Raw genomic sequence first — 15553 nt, 5'->3', positions numbered from 1 at the left:
AGTATCCTGTCTTCTGACACTGACCAGTGCCAGGTGTCCCAGAGGGAATGAACAGAACAGGGAATCATCAAGTGATCCATCCCCTGTCGCTCATTCCTAATTTCTGGCAAACAGAGGCTAGGGACACCATTTCTGCCCCATCCTGGCTAACAGCCATTGATGGACCAATCCTCCATGAATTTGTCTAGTTCTTTTTTGAACGCTGTTATAGTCTTGGCCTTCACAACATCCTCTGGCAAGGAGTTCCACAGGTTGACTGTGCCTTGTGTGAAGAAATACTTCCTTTTATTTGTTTGATGGCAGGTAGAGAATATTCTGAGCCTGGTCCTGTCCTTGGATTGGCTCTTTGTACTCCTCCTTCTCTTAAGCCCTGGGTTCCCCCTTGTAGGAATGGGCGAACCTGAAGGCTGTGAAGTTCAGGTTCAGGTCAGAGAGGCAGCCAAAAGTTTTCCAGCCAGTTTCCCTGTTTGAACCCCTCCACCTGGATCTTCCACCGAGGGAACATGGACGTGTGTTTTGTCATGTTTTGTAGAGCAACCTGGACTGGTGTTTATAAATTATGACAATAGCCAGCAGAGGGAAACACGTGCCTCTGACTGCACATCTGTCCTGGCTGAACACTGCTCCAGTTCCAGAGGCAACTTGCCAGAGTACTGCTATACATGGCAATGCTGAAGCAAAGTGGGGAGGTGGGGGGGTTTGCGTGTTTGCCTGCATGTTGAGCATCACCCACCATGGTTGCTCCAGAGCAGCACTAGGGGGGCGGAGCTGTGAGGACAAACTGGAAGGTGTGAGCCTGCCTGTGTGTCACACTGAGCATGTTGTTTTATAGCATAAATTTAAAAGTGAAATTTTAATAGGCAAATGCCAGAAAATCCCGTCTCAGTTTAATGAATCCCGCATTGTAAAAGGCTGACACTCATTGCCTTTCACACCACGTGCCAGTTGGATTGTTACCAAAGGAAGAAAGCCTGAGATTCCCATAAGCCAAACCATTGCTCCTCTTTCAACAAGATCATTAAGAGTTTACAGTTTGCCCCATGTTTTCACTTCCAGACCTATCAGAAGGACCATTTGTCTGTGTGTCTCCTTCCTTTGCTTTACACAGAGGGCAATGTTATTTTGGAAACTCTCTCATTTCCTGCCTGTTCCACATGATCTAACTGCTCCTTGCCCTACACCAGACCCACAATGTCGCTTGTTAATTACAAAGAGTGGAAAATCCCAGTGTTCCTTAAACGGTTACAGAATAGCCAGTGAGGCTGGCTTTTGCCAATGCACGACTGAGCCCCGCACACATTTCCATCAAACAAAAACAAATTCTTGTTTTAAGACCGAAAGGTAAAAGGTTATCCACCCGCTGACGCCAGGATGATCATAGTGTATCTTTAGACTACACTTTTGGGGAAGGACAGGTATTGGATGAGCAATCCCGGGAATCCCTAGAGTAGTGGGTTATAAAATACAGTGGTTTGCTGGTAACTGAGACAGCGAGAAAACTAAGTTCCCACAAAGGCTTATTATCTTATCAGAAAGAACGCAAGGCGGCGAGGAAGAGGGTGTCCTTGTGGTTGTTGTGAGGACTGGATGAAATGCTCTGTCCCTTTGATAAGCTTGCAAGGTTGTGGGACCCTGGGAGCCGTCCCATTGTCCTGCAGGGCCAAGGCTCTGCTCGGGGTAGAGGTATGCAGCGAACCAGGCTTGCGCTTCTCGCTCTGCTCTCACATAAACATTAATCCTGCTGAATTCTTTGGGGATTTTACATGAACATGCTCGGAATGCCACCATGCTGCAGCGTGAGTTAACGGCCACCTGGTACGAGCCGCTCTGTGCTGGGGGGAAGGCCTGCTGGGCAGCATGCCCCCTCTGGGGCAGAAGGGGTTATGGAACAACGAGCCCTCCAAGTTCTGCTCCCTGGAGGCAGGAGGAGAGGGAGGCAGCGAGCAAGCAGTGGGAGGATCTATCCCTTTGCTCCTCCACCGGCGAAGGGCACATATTGCAGCGAAGGGACTGTGAGAGTGGGGGCTGTGCAGCCCCATGCCCCCTCTCAGCCACAGCTAGGCAAAGAACAGGTTACACCTTGCCTGACTTGCTCGTCACACAGCCCCTTGGCGCAGGCTACACGCGGGGCCAGGGAAAGACCCAGGGCCTGGCAGGATCTGAAGTGCATGGGAAGTGAGCAACGGATGCCTGTCCAGTTCCAACCAGCCAGGAGCACACACCACCATTGGCAGAGTCTGTTCTCGATGGGCACAAACACCCCACTCCTCTCTCTTGGGCCCTCCAGTGGTGTAGGAGGGGTGACAGCCCTGGGGAGAATGTACTGCCTCTGCCCGCTCTGCGCCTACCCAGGCACGAGAAGACGCCAACCTCCGGTGCCAGCTAAGTTTAACACAGAAAAGCACGTCGCTGTGCAATGCAATTCCACCCACCAAAGGGCTGGGAGGGTTTGTCTCCATAGCAAGCTGCTGTTACCGGCATCTCCACTGGCACAGAGGCTGCTGCTGGAAGCCACCAGGCTGAGCGCAGCAGGAAAGTTATAGAGGCCGTAATGACAGGGTTTTGTTCTCCTTACGAGATAATAGCAGGGGGAAGAGAGCAGGGTCCGAGGATAACCGTCGCCTGCTACTAGACACATCCAGTGGCATTTATCAAACTCCAAAGCAGATAGGGGCCGGGGATGGGCATCAGCCCCGGGACATCGGTTCACTACAGTGAATTTTATGTTAACTGCATGCAGGCACCAATGCTGAGTCCGTCATGCACCCGCCGCTCCCAGCCGACGCTGGACCGATAGCGAGAAGTCTGCACCGTCTGGGGGAGTCAAGGAGTTGTTCCCAGCTTCACACACACACAGCAGCTTAACCCCAGTCCAGGCCTTATCTCCTGCCCCAAACAAGCCTACTGGCGTTTAAGGAATAAACCGGCTTCCCCTTGCCTGTGTTTTTAGCAAATGAGAGGCAGGCCTAAGGGGCAGATGTTAATGGCATCTGGGGGGATTGTGAAGTGCTGCAGAAAGCTGGGTAGTCAGAGAGCCCTTTGTATGCAGGGCACCCCAGAGTGCTCTGTAAGACAGGCCAATACTCGGTCTGACACATGTCACAGCCATGCTGTGCTCAGCCACCACTCACCCAGCCCCTCGTCCCTCTGAACCTGTTTTATCCACAGGGGGAGGCTCCCACTTCATTTCCAGTTAACTGGAGGTGCTCTGCACCTGGCTTCCGTGTACGTCTGCAAATGGGGGCCCAAGGAGAGCTCCCAAGGGGCTGCCCATCTCTCCGTGGGTGGAGGCTAGGCACATGGGAGCGAGTGAGGATGCTGTACCAAGCTACCAGCCACAGTGGCACATCAGGGTTCACAGAAACTGCCTCAGGTGAGCTCTGGGCAGCACTGAACCTGCCCACTGCCCCACTGGCATGGGGCACCACGCCACCAGTGCCATGGCACAGTCAAGCCCTTGCTGTGCCTTGTGCTTTTTGAGATCCACTGCTGTGCCGTCGGTACTGTAGACGGGACCCATAGGTGCATGGCCCTTCTCATGGTGGGCAAGAGCTTAGGGCAAAGTTAGACGCCTCCATCCACACGGACGTTGATGGGAGCGAGGGTGCCAGCATCTCTGGGAACCACCAAGGGGAGAGGAAAACAAAGGAAGAGCTGGGGAGTGGATTCTGTGGCCAGGAGCAAAGACATGAGAGAAAATTCTCTGATTTATAATGGGAACGCCCGTGACTTTCCTCTCCAAAAGCAGCAAGGCCGCAGCACCTGCTGGTTTGGCAGGGAGGGCTAGCTCCTTAAAGACTGCTGTTTCCACTTAACTACCACCGAGACAGAGCTGGTAGCTGTGCCTCCGTGCCACACTGTTCCCTTCACCTTCTTGCCAAGCTAACGCCAGACTTCCCCGCCCCCTCATAAGAGAAATAGCCAACGCATGTCCATTATGACTGGCTGCAAAATGAATGCCCAGCTACGTCTGCCATACCTAGGCAGGAAGGAAATCCAAAGCAAAGAACATCGAGTCAATAAATAAAGCTAGTTAACGTAAACCCAACGGTGAGGTGAAGAAACTGGGTGCGTAACGGGCAGGAAATTCCAGAAGGCTAGGTTTCACCCACTCAGTTAACATGGCTCCAGTGCACATCCTGTGTAGTTCTTAGGAAAGATTCCATAAATACTAGCAGTGTTCGTATTTGATCATAGAATCAATTATGGAATTAGAAGATTAGGGTTGGAAGAGACCTCAGGAGGTCATCTAGTCCAACCTCCTGCTCAAAGCAGGACCAACCCCAACCCAATCATCCCAGCCAGGGCTTTGTGAAGCCGGGCCTTAAAAGCCTCAAAGGATGGAGATTCCACCACCTCCCTAAGTAACCCATTCCAGTGCTTCACCACCCTCCTAGTGAAATAGTGTTTCCTAATATCCAACCTAGACCTCCCCCACTGCAACTTGAGACCATTGCTCCTTGTTCTGTCATCTGCCACCATTGAGAACAGTCTAGATCCATCCTCTTTGGAACCCCCCTTCAGGTAGTTGAAAGCAGCTATCAAATCCCCCCTCACTCTTCTCTTCTGAAGACTAAACAATCCCAGTTCCCTCAGCCTCTCCTCATAAGTCATGTGCTCCAGCCCCCTAATAATTTTTGTTGCCCTCCGCTGGACTCTCTCCAATTTGTCCTCATCCTTTTTGTAGCGGGGGGAGGGGGGGGGACGCAATTGAGGAGGAAAGAGGAGGGTGTTTTTTTTAGTAAATAAAAATACAAGATGTGTGTCATGCAGCCAAGGTAACATTCTGGGTGGAACAGTTGGCTAGACACTCAGGGTACATCACTGAGACTCACCGCCATCTGGGTGGGTTTTTTCTGTTTGTTTGTTTTTTGCTGTGTAGACATACCCTTGGCAGCAGAGCTGGTGGTGGAAGTTAGGATGGCAAAAGTGGCTTTAACTCATCTCTGCATTTCCCCAATACTGGGACGGCTCTAAATTACACAGGCTACCCCAGCCCCAAGGAAGTCAGACCAACGCAGCGATTGCCAAGTGCAGGAGTCATCTGGCTGTGCCCACTTCCCCTGGGGAAGTTGCCCCTCATTGTGGGCTGGGAGAAGGGTGGTGCACAGGCAGCCGTGCCAGCACTAAGCCACCTAGAGATTCTCCTGCACTGGGGGAAATCCTCAGCAAGGCAGATCAGCTGGGCTCTGGCTGCTGGAGCGGCACAAAGCAGGAGGAACGGGGCAGGGATCTAGCCCTTTAGCTCTCCTGACATGTAGGTGCTTTATATCATAACTTTAATGTTGCATTAATATTAGTTTTCAGCATTTAGTTCCCATGGTTTTTTAAGAGGAAAAATTGGGCATCCATATCAGAGACATGCTCCTTAACTGAGGGCTTATAGCAGTTTAGCCACAGCTGTGGAATATCTTGGATCTGAGCTAACGTGCGTTAGAGAAAAGCCAGTGTTCTAAACCTCTCTAAACTTGGCGTGGTCACAACTCAACGGACACAAATATGCATGAACAAAAATGTCCATGACTTAAAATTCTAAATGGATTGCCTTCAAACTTGAGTTGATTTTCCTTCCTTGAGGAAGGCTGTAAAACAAGCCAAGTTTGATGTTTCCAGCTTCAGAGAATTGCCAGAGCCAAAAATAAGAACATAAGAATGGCCATACTGGGTCAGACCAAAAGTCCATCTAGCCCAGTATCCTGCCTTCCAATAGTGACCAATGCCAGGTGCCCCAGAGGGAATGAACAGAACAGGTGATCATCAAGTGATCCATCCCCTGTCGCCCATTCCCAGCTTCTGGCAAACAGAGGCTAGGGACACCCTCCCTGCCCATCCTGGCTAATAGCCTATCCTCCATGAACTTATCTAGTTTTTTTTTTTTAAACCCAGTTATAGTCTTGGCCTTCACAACATCCTCTGGCAAAGAGTTCCACAGGTTGACTGTGCACTGTGTGAAGAAATACTTCCTTTCGTTTGTTTTAAATATCAGAACACATGGCAGTCTACTATACTCACTCCCCAGCACCAAAGTTCATAGAACTCAAAAGCAGCAGAACTGATTTTACTCAGAATTAGCTTTTGGCTGGAAATGACTGGAAAAAATGTCGGGCCAAGAGGAATTTCTTGGCAAATGCCATCAGCCTCTGAAAAGGGGCTCTTCGACTGGAAACTAGGGCTCAGCCTTAACTAGAGGTTCTGTTGCTGGTCAGAGCTATAAGAAGGGTTAATTCAGTGATGCTCACAGAGAAGCTGTACTAAAAGAAATGCCCTTTGCCCCAGGAAGACTCATGGAGATGAATAAAATGGCACAATGTGCTACAGGACCAGCCATTGACACACCATCCATGATCTATCATAGGCACTGGTGACTTTCTAATGGGTTCGGATGTCAGGAACTCAGCCACAGTGGCTGAAAGATGGTGCACAAGGGAGGTGCTAATGGCCAATGATAATAAATGCAGCTGGGAGGTAGCAGATGCGGGGAGGGGACAGACAGGTGGTGCTGGAACAGGAATCACAAAGGAAATCTCAATTAAACAGCAGGGGGACACTATTGTGGGTTAAGAAGCAATGTGGGCTAGTAAATGGGACACTGGACTAGCAACCAGGAGACCTGGGTTCTGTTCCAGTCTCACCCACTGACTTGCGGTGTTACCTGGAGTATGGGGTCTGTCTCTAAGCACATATATGTTCAGCACCGGGTCCTGATCTCAGCTGGGATCACTATGTGCTACTGTAATATAATTGTTCCCTTGGGATAGGGGGAAAATGATACTGTTCAAAGGAAGGGACTGATTCCACTGTCCAAAGGATCCACTCAGCAAATCTTGTGCTTCTCTCACATTTTGAGGCCCCGCTGCAAAGTCTGACTATAATCAAGGTCCATTGAGGCACCAACTCATGTCACTTATCACTTAATCAGCATTTGAACTCGGCTCTCCAGAGACATTATCTCAAGCCGACTCTGTAGCCAGCACACAGGGCTCAGTGCAAGTTCCCTGGAGAACAAACAGCCTGGAGATCCTCTCCTAAGTAACAAGCAATCTCCTGTTTCTAAGAGCCCTACCTATGCATCAGCCACCTCCCCCGGCTGAAGAAAACACCAGGCACCAGAAACATGTATTTGAAAATAGAAGCGGCTCCTTCGTTTACTGCAAGGCCAGAGAGGGAGAGCGCACCTGAACTCTCCATTTCAAGAGGGGAGTTTTACAAACTATGGTTCAAGTAGATCATGGTCCTTTCCCTCCGAGGGTCCTTCCTCCTCCCAGCCTTCTTCTTTCCAACAGCTGTCAGGGTAACCGGGGTCAAATGAGAGAGGGTGTCAGCAGATGTGTATACAGGCCATCTTCTCACTGAAGCGATCATGTTAGCGTTCCTGCAAAAACAAGGACAGTGAGGAGGGGAATTATACTGGGGTGCCCCCTGCTGGTTAAATCCTAAAGGAAACTCAGCAAGTTGACATTTAGTCAATTTCAAAATAGGAATTAAAGAGTTCCAGGTATTAACTTCCCCCAGGACTCCCCAGCCAGTGCATGTGGTTTCACAACTAGTACCCTCATTTTAAAGAAAAAAATCCTCTCCCTTCTTGCTGTGTGTAATATATGCAGGAAGTAACGGGCTGTATGAAAAGCACGGTGTCAGATGTAAAGCAAACTACCTGAAAATAGAGGAAAACATTTAGGGTCCTCTAATCCTCCAGCTACACTTATCTAAGAGGTTCGTTGTAACCAGGGTAGACAAAGGATTTTCTAAGAGTGATTTTCAAGGAGCCGGTGCCCATTTAAACAGCAACAAATATAACGTACGTGATCCAAGTCCACTCTCTACCCAGTGCTTTCAATTGTCAGAGTGCTATACCAAAGATAAGGGCCAGATTTTCAGAGGCAAAGGGCACATGCAGCTCCCACTGACTGCAGTAGGATGGGTCAGTGCTCAGCAATCCTGAAAATTTAACCGTAAGCAAAGAGTCCTCCAGGGTGGATCGATTTAAATCACCAACTGGAAAGCCTCAATTTAAATAATCAAGTTTGATCAACTTTTCCATTTGTCCTTCAGGTGCATTCTCATTGGTTGATATAACCACTAACACATGTTGATTTACAACTAAACAGAGCCTTTACAATAGATTTGGTCCATCTTTTTGTTACCTAGGAGGGTATGCTATAATTATGTACATTTATTTAAGCAATTATATAAGTAAATATTTTCCAATTCTTATTAGTTGTACATTTAGTATGTTAGAAAATAGTGACTGGGCGGAGTCATAAATATTAAGAATTTGAGGACTTAGCCAATCAGAGCTCGGGTAGGGAGAAGCTATAAAATAACAGTGTGAGAGGGAGACTGAGTCATAGAATCATAGAATATCAGGGTTGGAAGGGACCTCAGGAGGTCATCTAGTCCAACCCCCTGCTCAAAGCAGGACCAATCCCCAACTAAATCATCCCAGCCAGGGCTTTGTTCCCCTGTCACATCTCACATGCTGGCATGGAGAAGGGTGTCACTCAGAATGAGGGGCCATGTCCCTTCTGCCCTAGTATTAGACATCAGGAGGAGGAGAGAGCCCCTCTCAGCCTCATCTCTCCCCCTGCACACACACAGTTTGGTCATCTCGGGGTGAGAAAGGGAAGGAGCCACTCTCTGCTCCCCTGACACCCTGCTGGAGCAGAGTCCAGGGACACGCAACCCCCCGCAAGCTTGCCCTTTGAACGATCACACGTGGCTGCTGAAGAAGCAAACGGTGATGCGACCACAGTGGGGCAACTGGTAGTGCCAAGCTCACATTTGCAAGCTGGCGGAGGGAAGCCGACAGGTTTCCAAATGTAAAGTCTGTGCAAGCTTCCCCCAGGAAACAGCAACCGCTCTTTAACTTCCCTCAGCCTGGCCCTACACGCGCACTGCTGCGGGCGTGTCCACTCAGCATTCAGAGGGGTCAGTCTATAGGCTTCTGGCTGTGCTGGCTGGTAATGCTTCCTCCTCAGATAGAGATCCCATCCCGGATGGGGCCAGGGGCTGGTGCCTTTGGCTCAGGGGAGTTCTTAGTGCCGCTGCCCTGTGGCAAGGAGGGCAGGGGAGTGGGATGTTACGGTGGTTTTTGCTCCCGTGCCACAACTGAGCACAGGCCACACCTTCCAATCTCGACACTGGCAGTGACTCCCCAAGACCCACCTTGTTGGCATCACAGCTCAGCCTGCTGCCCAGCTCTTCACCCTGGAACGTGCCCAAACCCTGCTGCCACTGCACTGTGGGGGCTGCCCTGACCCAGCATCACTTCCTGTGGGACCTTGGGCAGAGCGGGTGAGCTCAGGGTTTCTCCTCAGCGTCTTGCATCCACTAGCTGTGTAAGGAGAGCCCTTTGGCAGCAGACTGACCTTCTTTGGGGTGTGAAGAAAGCCTGACCCTCAGACCCATCGGCTCAGGGGTTATTTCTCCCCCAGGTAGGAGGCACTCTTCCCGGTTTTCTTCAGTGTGGCCAGCAAGGTGTCGACGCTGTGCTCCGAATTGATGCACACCTTCTTGTTGGGCAGGTCGATCTCAAACTGGACACCTGGGGGAGGTGAAAGGATACCCCGCGTGTGAGAAGAACCGTGCAGCCTCCAACCAGAGGACCCGCCATGGCCACCGCCCCCTGACTCTGCCCCCTCCCTCATGGATGGGTTAGAGCTGATGCACTGAGTATCCCATTAAGAACCAGGTGAGCAGTCTGAAAACATAAACAAGACTTAGGTAGTGTGTGCCCATCCTTGCTCTGATGCAAACTCAGACATCACCCAACCACTGCTCCTGCTCGGACATCTCAGTCCTGCCCCACAGGTACAGCCCCCAGCCATGCAGCTTCTCATGCTGCTAACTCAGCCTTTTGACTTCACTGCAACATCAGGAGAGGGCACAAATACCCCTCTACTGCATTTCTTCAGCACCTTTCCTCCACAGGTCTCAGAGTGCTTTGTGGGGCTCCTTCTCTGCCCAGGCCTCCAACCACCAGAAGTCCTCGCCCCCTTGGTTTAAAGGGACAATCCTTAAACGTGCGACTGGCGAGGAAAGTGCTGAGAAGCGGGCGAAGGGTGCAGGGATGCAGGATTGAGCTGAGAGACAGGAATTTCGTTTCCAGCGGCCCCCCCAGAGCAAAGTCCCTCTCTGTCTGCTGGGGTCTGAAAACAGATGCTCAAGGCACACTGTTAACTAGAAAAACTACCCCCAGGATACATGGAGTACATCACACAGAGCGGGCAGTCAAAGGATATTCTGGTGACACAGGTTTTGTGCGCCTCCAGCTGGCATGTCAGCATATTACCACCACCAGGCAAAAACATTGCAGTGACCTATCCGCTCCAGAGCTCGCCTCCCGCCTCCTGCCTGGCCCTTCCCTTCCAAGGGAAGCACTGTCCGTGGCTCCAACGAGAGGCTAAGTAGCAGGGCTGGACTGATCTAGTTCTAGCACTGCCATCCTGCTCGGAAATGGCATTTCCCTGGTCTCTTCCTGAGGCAGCAGGGCCACACAGGGTGAGGGAGGGAGAGGCATCCATGAGAAACCAGAACTGGCATGAGCCACCGGCGCTGGGTGCATTCGCATTCATTCAGAGCGCTCTGAGGTTTCTTTGCCCTGTCAGTTATTGTTCCGCCTGTCATGTTGCTCGGGAGCGGCCATCTAGCTGTCCGGGAACTCCAGCGCGGCTCTCTTGGTAAATACAGCTCAGCGGACATCAGCGTCAATATGTGATTTTATTTTTGAAGTCTGTACTAAATAAAAGTTCAGCTCCAGCAGGCCCACTGGCGTGCCGGGCGTTTCCCTGGTGGTCTTAGCTCGTCAGCCGAAGCTTGGGCTGGCCCACTCTCAACCAAGCTGAACAAAGCTGGGCTTTCCATGAGGAGTCGCTCCTCTACTGCGTAGGGAAGGCAGCTGCCAACTTACCCACCCCAGGCTGACTCCACTCCTTTGTAATACAGATGGGGCATGGGGTTTATCGTTTGGAAGAGCTGGTAAAAGCACCTGGATGGAAAAGCGCAGGCTGCTTGATCAGTGGCTGGGAAGGTCATCCTGTTTCTCCATAGCCACGGCAGTGATTGATTCCCTGTGCTTGGCAGGGCCGCTGTTCTGACGCTGGCAATATCCCTCAGGGGAATCACGACAGCCATCCCTACGGCAGCAGTGCAGAGGCAGGAGTATGCTAGATGCACCAGGGGCATCAGGCCCCTGCTCCTTCTGCTCTCGGGGCCTGGTCCAAAGCCCAGCGGAGTCCGTGGAAAGACAGGGATGTCAGTGGGTTTGGGAGGAGGCACTGAAAGGAGAATAGAAACGGCTGCAGTCTGCTGACTGCAACTTCCTGTAGTCACAAGAGAGCTCCGAGCAACTTCCCTCCCCCCACCTCATCAAAGGTCACAGATTCCAATTAGACATCTTGCCACTGCAGATCAATAATTCGTTACTGACTAATCAGCTGCAGCAGCGGCTCCCACAGGAACAGGGTGGGTGGCTGGCTTTCAAGGAGCGGCTTGACTCCCAGCTCATCTGCAGGGGGAGGGCAAGACCGAGTTTGGAACAGGCAACCCTCCAGCCCCCAATCGCTCCTCTGCGAGCGTGGTTGGGCAACACCATGCTAAGCCGGCCAAAGTCCTTTCTGCTTCCCTCTGCCAGGAGTCTTTCCCCAGGCCTGGGCAGGCAAGTGCCCCAAGAATGGGCTTGAGAGGCCCCATCAGACTACAAAGGAAGAAGGATCTGGCTGTGAAATAGCCAGAAGGGGTGGGGCAGGGTGGATTTTAAAAAGGAACGGGCAGTTCGTGTTTTAAACGTCGCCCGCATCTTTGCCAAGGCTGCCCAGAGAGGAGCTGCACAAACCCCCTGCAGGGGCTCTGCCCCTCGCTGTCTCTCACAGGTACCGCATTAATGCCACTGCTTCACACCCCTTCTCCTGGCTGCCCGGAAATGCTGCTTTGCCCAGGCAAGTTTCTCTCAGGAGAAGATCACCTGGCAGACTCTTGTCTGTTGCCAGGAATGCAACCGGTCAGTGACAGAAGGGCCCCAACTGGGCCAGAGGTGCCAGCCTGAAGGTGTTCAGGTAGCAGCAAGAGTAGCCTGAATATTCCCTGGAACCAGTCCTGAAATGGTGCCACATGGCGAAGAGCAAACCGAATGCTAGGAACAAAAGCGGGAGCCAGTTTTGCAGAGAGGGGAGCAGGTGAAGGCTGTAAGTGAGGACCCAGTTCTTTAGGGAAATCATTTATAACATACAGGGTGAAATCCTGGCTCTATTCAAGTCAATGGCAAAACTCCCCTGGGGTTCAGCAGGGCCAGGATTTCATGGCTCTTCATCCAGGTCAGACAATCCACACTTTGCCTTGGCAGGGGCTTATGCTGGCTATGCCACCTGCCAACAGAGCAGCTCCCTGTTTGTGGAGGGCATTGTCTGGCATGCCAGAGCCTCCCACGCAAATGCCACGGCTGGTCAGTCCAAAGCAATACTCCTCTCCTGGGGGGGTTGCACGGTCTCTTACCAAAGGAGGAGTCAGAATAACGAGGCCTTCCCTCACCCGTGGGGATTGAGAACTACCCCCAGCGATGGGTGACTTTGCCAGGACACATAGCTTGAGGCGGGGGCCCGTAGGAGTGGGGCACTTGGACTACAGTTTCCATTTCACTGCCATAGGAGCCGTTGGTCCCTTAAGGCTAGTATGGAAACTCCCACATCCGTGAAAGCTGTTTGCTGATCCCTGTGCAATTCTACACCTGGCTCAGAGCAGTGCCACTCACCTCCCAGCTTGTTGAGAACGCGGGTGACCGCATTGGAGCACCCTTCGCAGGTCATGTCAACAGAAAACTCATGCTTCTGAAATAAGGAAGAGAACGGATTGGAGACAACCAGGAGCCCTTCTTGCTTTGTCAGCAATTATCCCAATACACTGACCCAGGCCCTCTGGAGACCTGGATTTGAAACCCTCATGATGTCGCATACAAAATATGCTCTCACCCCAATCCTACCAGACACTGATCGTAATCCAAACACTGCAAACGTCCTCTAGCATAAAACCAAGCTTTCTGCAAACTCCAGCTTATCTAGTTACTTTATCTCATTGTTTCCTTGTGCTCCACAACCTGTCTGTATTCACCTACTGTGTTGTCTTAGACTCTTAGCTCTCTGAGGCAGGGGCTTTCTTTTTCTTACTCTGGCCTAGTGTAATAGGATCCTTATCCCTAACTGGGGCTCCTAGACATGCCACTGCAATACAAACAATACTACTGTACTTTTAAAACATGATTAAAGGGACATGACTGGCACATTGTTAGAAAAAATCACATATTTTTAATTATGATCCTAGCTGCTACTAAAAGAAACTCTATCAGTAACATAAAATGTATTTACCTGTGTTATTAATTAACATATTCAGTTATTACAACCAAAAGAATCCTAAATTTCTTTTTTCGCACTAACGCTGTATGTTCACTATTCAGATAAAAAAAACCAATCAGCTTCATTTTACTGCTGCTTCAAGGCCATGGGCTTGTTGATCCTAAAAAATTAGGTTGACTGAGTTACATCATTTAGGGGTGTGAAAAATCCACACACCCCTGAGCAATATAGTTATGCTGATCTACGTTCCTGTGTAGACAGCACTAGGTCAACAGAAGATTTCTTCCGCCAACCTAGCTGCTGCCTCCCGGAGAGGTGGATTAGCTAAGCTGACAGCGAACCCCTCCTGTCAGCATAGGTCGTGTCTACACTGAAGTGTTGCAGCTGTGTTGCTGTAGCGTTTTAAGTACAGACAAGCCCGTAGCCAGTTTATGTCTCACTCCAACTGTGTCTGAGTTCCCAAGGCTCCAAGGGAAAGTTTTCATCCAGAAAGACAACAACAATTTTGGTTCTCATTGACATTTTAAAAATTCATTAAGGTTAGTCTGATTTTGGGAGAATTTTCCCAAATGAAAAACTCTGGAAAATCCCCAACCCTCCCCCCCTAGAATTAGTGGATAAGGCCCCACCCCTTCTGTTCAACTGGGTACAAACAACTGGATGGCTGCAAGAGGTATAAATAAGGGGCGTGATGGACCAAGCCCTCCATTGGGCCAGGCGTTGCACAAACCCAGCCCCTGCCCCGAGGAACTTACAGTCTAAGTGCAAGACAAACAGAGAACACACGCTACAGACAGAGCGGGGAGCAGAAGGACCCGTTGAGAACACTGCTCAGCGCGATGACAAGCAGTGGGCTCAATACACCAGCAGCCTGGCCGTCAAGCCTTTTGCAGCCTCTACAGCAAAAGAGAATTTTAAGGGTTGATCTGGAGGAGGAGAACGAGCTAGTTTTGCAGATGTTTGGCTTATCCCAGGCGTGAGGGTCAGGATCCCCCCCCCCCCAAGTCAGAAAACCAGGTGCCATTAACCTGCGCTGATGACTCTCCCCCATAGGCCCCCTAGCCCCAGCAGGCCCGAGCGTGCCCCACTGTAGCTACTAGTAACAAGTGATCTGGCTTTCAGGCAAAAGCCCGGCCTACAACGAAGCGGTTCTCCCTGGTCCCTGCGGGGCGCAGCATTCACCGGCGTGAGCTCAGAGAGGGGCTGAGCCCGAACCGCTGACCCACGGCCCCCCACCCAGGTTTGGGGGGCGCCTGGATCCGCCTCTGAACCTTATATCCGGACCAACCCCCCCACCCCCGCTCTCTAGCGGGCCGAATTCGGAATTCGGCAGGCTTCGGGGCGAATTCGGATCAGGCCCCTCCCCACCCAGCGGGGCTCAAGGCAGGAAAGGGCCCGATTCGCAGAGGCGTGAGCCCGAGTCGGGCGAGGGGCCGCTGGCCCCGCCGGGGTCCGTGCCCCAGCAGCCCCGGGCCAGGCGCAGCGAGCGCGGCCGCAGCACCCACCGGCATGGCAGCGGCGCAGGGCGGCCGGTGCCGCTGCTCCTCTCCCGGCTCCGCGCGGACTGAGGCACTAGGGCGCCGGTACGTGCCCTGCCCAGCGCCGCCGCCTCCGCCTCCGCCTCCGCCTGCCGGGGGCAGGCTGCTCGCCCAGCCCCTGCGCGCCCCGCTCCGTGCCGCGGGAGGGCGCGGTGCGCGGCCGGCTCCCTGGGCGGAGGCGCGTCCCAGACCCGCTCCTGCAGCCGGCCCCAGCCCTGCCTGGCTTCCCCGCTCTGCCGGGAGAGGGTTTGCCTCCCCTCCACGCCCCCCGCCTTGTAGGATGAATATAATCCCCCGTGGCGCTTTCTCCAGTTCCCCCCCCCCCCGTAACCCCACAGGCAGGCTGAGCCCCCTGCACAGGAGCCCAGTGACACTCAGCCATCCCTACTTAACCCCAGACTTGTAGGGGGTGTCTCAGGAGCATCCCCTCCTCCCCCAGCATTTTAAGCTGTGGGCACCGGGGCAGGGAAAGGTGAGAGCTCCTGCCTTCTTGGCTGCCGGCCTGGGGATTGAACTGGGGAACCTCCAGAGCTGACAGCATGGGCTGGCAGAGCTCCAGAGCCACCCTACGGGGGGCTATAACAGACCCATAGCTTCCGGGGCTGAGCACAGAAGGGGGACTTGTAACCCAGAGGAAGAATAACCCAGAGGAAGAGTAACCCAGGCAGGCCA

The 15553-nt window shown here is 52.2% G+C and overlaps 1 protein-coding gene across 1 annotated transcript; it reads right to left on the bottom strand.

Moving 5' to 3' along the window:
- Nucleotides 1–7115: 7115 nt before the first annotated feature.
- On the bottom strand, nt 7116–14990 carry ATOX1 (antioxidant 1 copper chaperone). The gene is made up of 4 exons (XM_073355295.1): nt 14849–14990; nt 12746–12821; nt 9369–9544; nt 7116–7372 (listed from the first exon to the last, which is right to left on the bottom strand). Exons 1-3 carry the CDS (start codon nt 14852–14854, stop codon nt 9420–9422), a joined length of 207 nt encoding a protein of 68 aa, XP_073211396.1. The 5' UTR covers nt 14855–14990; the 3' UTR covers nt 7116–7372; nt 9369–9419.
- Nucleotides 14991–15553: the final 563 nt, after the last annotated feature.

Source organism: Lepidochelys kempii, chromosome 8, assembly GCF_965140265.1.
Source record: "Lepidochelys kempii isolate rLepKem1 chromosome 8, rLepKem1.hap2, whole genome shotgun sequence".
NCBI classification, from domain to species: Eukaryota; Metazoa; Chordata; order Testudines; family Cheloniidae; genus Lepidochelys; species Lepidochelys kempii.
This window is presented reverse-complemented; position numbering and strand designations above follow the sequence as displayed.